General features: G+C 53.3%; 1 protein-coding gene across 2 annotated transcripts in view; it reads right to left on the bottom strand.

Annotated features, from left to right (window-relative positions):
- LOC113218357 (solute carrier family 15 member 1-like) overlaps window positions 1-2,726 on the bottom strand; it is a 21,663-nt gene extending 18,937 nt beyond the window's left edge. The window contains exon 1 of one of the 2 annotated variants that reach the window (XM_026438678.2): window positions 2,571-2,726. Coding sequence is in view for 1 of the 2 variants with exons in the window: in XM_026438670.1 (XP_026294455.1) it covers window positions 147-224 (78 nt within the window). In the remaining variant the exon portion in view is untranslated. Of the gene's footprint in view, window positions 1-146; window positions 237-2,570 lie in introns of those variants that run through there. The other variant, XM_026438670.1, reaches the window with a different exon arrangement.
- Between the last annotated feature and the right edge of the window lie 14 nt (window positions 2,727-2,740).

Genomic DNA, 2,740 nt, shown 5'->3' with positions numbered 1-2,740 from the left:
TTATTCTTTTTGTTAATGTTATTTTGACAGTGTATTCGTTGCACACTCGTCACCCACCACCCACCACAAACACATACACCAAAAATGAATGAAATCAAGTACACGAAAAAACAAACTTGCACTTCACTTTTCTGGGTGCTTGCTACCTGCTTTAGCACGGCTCGAGGCAAGAAGGCTCGATTTCCTCCCCGACGCGAGGAGTGGTCGGTCTGAAATGTCATCATGCGACGCGCTTGTTGGGGCCACGTGGTCCGCGCGGCTTTATCTGCTGCAGCGCCCGGCCGCGCGTGTGCGTCCTGCGTATCCCACGGCCAGAGAGGTGCCGCGCGGCGCAGGTGGGGAGGAGGGGGGGGGGGTGGCTGCTCCCTCCAGCCCTCCAGCGGAGGGAAGACAGACCGACTGCTGATGCGTTTGTGAATCCGTCTGATAGTTGGGCCACTTGCATATGGCTTGGCCCTCCGCATACGGTTGCCCGCACGCTAACTCGGAACAGGAAACACAAAGGTGCGATATGGGATTGGCAAGAAAGTAACTTAAGTCCGTTTTGCACAAAGTGATAAGTCGAATCACGGGAGCTCGGCGCCTGTGAAACTCGGGGTAGGCCACCCCGCCGTACACGCATGCACCGCAGACGAGATTTTGCCTACCTACCAGGCGCTATGGGTGCTTGCAGTGGCTAAACTTGGCAATTCCCCCAACGGCGAATGACGGACGTACATTCTGGATGGTCTCTATGGCGCCTATTAAAGGGGCTCGTCTACTGCGTCGAGAAATGCACCAGCCCAAAGGTGCGATATCGTGCCTTTGTGTCTATTTAAAGCCTCAGAAATTTATCAGTGTCCCTTTAAACGTGCAGAGAAGCAAGTTTGCGTTTCCAGTGGGTTGACAGTTGAATGCGTTATTCTCTGGACACCTTCGTCTGCATTGCTCTCTATACCGTACATAACATAAACGTCCCAAACTATAGGTGGGGCAAAATTCCGGTCGGACAATTTCCATGTAACGAGTAAAGCCGCGATCACTTGATAATGCCGTTATGACGCATCGCCCACTTAAGTTCTGTATACTTTTCGGCCTAGCGGGCGAAGCGCCAAATCTCGCTTCTCGGAAGCCTTGCCTTCATTGGAGATTTAATCTGCGCCGCATGGATGGAGGGCTTCTGGGGGAGGAGTTGGGCAACAATTCCCGTCATTTTTCCGCGGCAATCGTTCCGGCGAGAGAAGCCAATCTCCAGAGTGCTCTTACACCTCTGACATACCAGCTGACAGGTCTTTTAAGCCCTGGGCATGTACAGGGTGGTGGTCTATAGACCCCTCCCTTAATTTTGCTTATACTGTACCGCATGCAGGCGTGCGGGCGGGCTTGCCTACCGTCGCCCCCCACGGCGCCTTATGGACCCGTGTGAGTATACATAACCCGCCCGCACGACTGCATGGCGGAACAGTGTAAGCAAAATAAAGGACGGGGTCTACGTACCACCCTTGTACGACCACGACAACGCGCCAACCCTATACTGCCCGAGTGGCTGATGAAAGAATGCCAGCCGCTTACACCACCAGCACGTCCCGAAAGGGTGGCGCCATATGTGTTTGATCTAGCTGTTTGGGCCGCTGCGCGCTACCGGAGGTAGCCGCCGCGACTCATCCAACTTAAAATGTGTGATCAGATAACTCTTAAGAAGTGACGCACGCGCTATCGAAACCTGTAATTAGCCGAACCCTCCCAATCTCGCGCTATGACGGCTCCCCCCGTGCATCCCTCGCATCCATATCTACCAGCTACCTTCGTAGTCGGTCTTATCGAAGGTAGACGGGCTGACGTACTGTACAGTGCCGGGTGCATTTAATTCGGTGAATTAATGCACCCAGAAAAGCGTGTTCTTCGTATCATGTGCAAGGTACCTAATTCGAGTGCAATGTACTTGATAATCTCAACCCCAATTGTACTCATCGAGTATTTGGGCTCAAGGGGCTCAAGTCAACCCCGATTTTTGTTTCCAAATCGTTCCCCTTCGCGTTTAAATGAGACACATGTTCTTGGTTCAAGGCTGAATTGGGCTTGAAATGAAAAATGTACTTGAGACTTGCAAGCACACGCTGGTGTGTGACATTGAGTTCCTCAATCTAAGGCATCTATAACGTGCCCGCCCGAATATCCGATGGCCTGATGGCCCTCTTAGCAAGGTCCCTATGGAGGGAATTCCAAAGCAGAAGAGCTGATACGAAGCTCTTGTGCCCCCCGCGGGTACGAGCTCCACAACAAAGAGCGAAGACATCTGCAAGACGTCCGAAATCATTGAAATAGTAAACCCCGAGGCAGTTCGAATTCGAATTGCCGATGGCTTTTGTCAGAGTGCATGAGGTGGCGGTCACACCTTACCAAAACTCTGGCGTTAAGAACGAAGTTTACTCCGCGACAAGCAGGCTATTGAAATCCCTTGGCAGTAAGAAGAAAATCCATCAGGTTCGCTTTTCCAAAATCACATAAATATCTCGAAACTTTTTAAAAAATTATCTGCATCCAAGTGAGTAGTGTACCGAGACTCGTAACTTATCTTCGCCTGGACTCACCCGGGTCGGCTCGTGGCGGTGGCTGTGGCCGACTGCGGCCGCGGGCCAGTGGCAGGACGCGCAGGACACACCGGCGGGGTGGGCTCCGAGGTGTGCCGCCGGCGTCCGTCCGCGTCCCACCCGACACGCGTGACGTGATGTCCTCGCGGAGCGGGGCGGGGGGCGGCGGG

Source organism: Frankliniella occidentalis, unplaced genomic scaffold (assembly GCF_000697945.3).
Source record: "Frankliniella occidentalis isolate FOCC.00 unplaced genomic scaffold, Focc_3.1 Scaffold303, whole genome shotgun sequence".
NCBI lineage: Eukaryota > Metazoa > Arthropoda > Insecta > Thysanoptera > Thripidae > Frankliniella > Frankliniella occidentalis.
The sequence above is the reverse complement of the archived record's forward strand: the minus strand, read 5'-3'. Positions and strand labels throughout refer to the sequence as shown.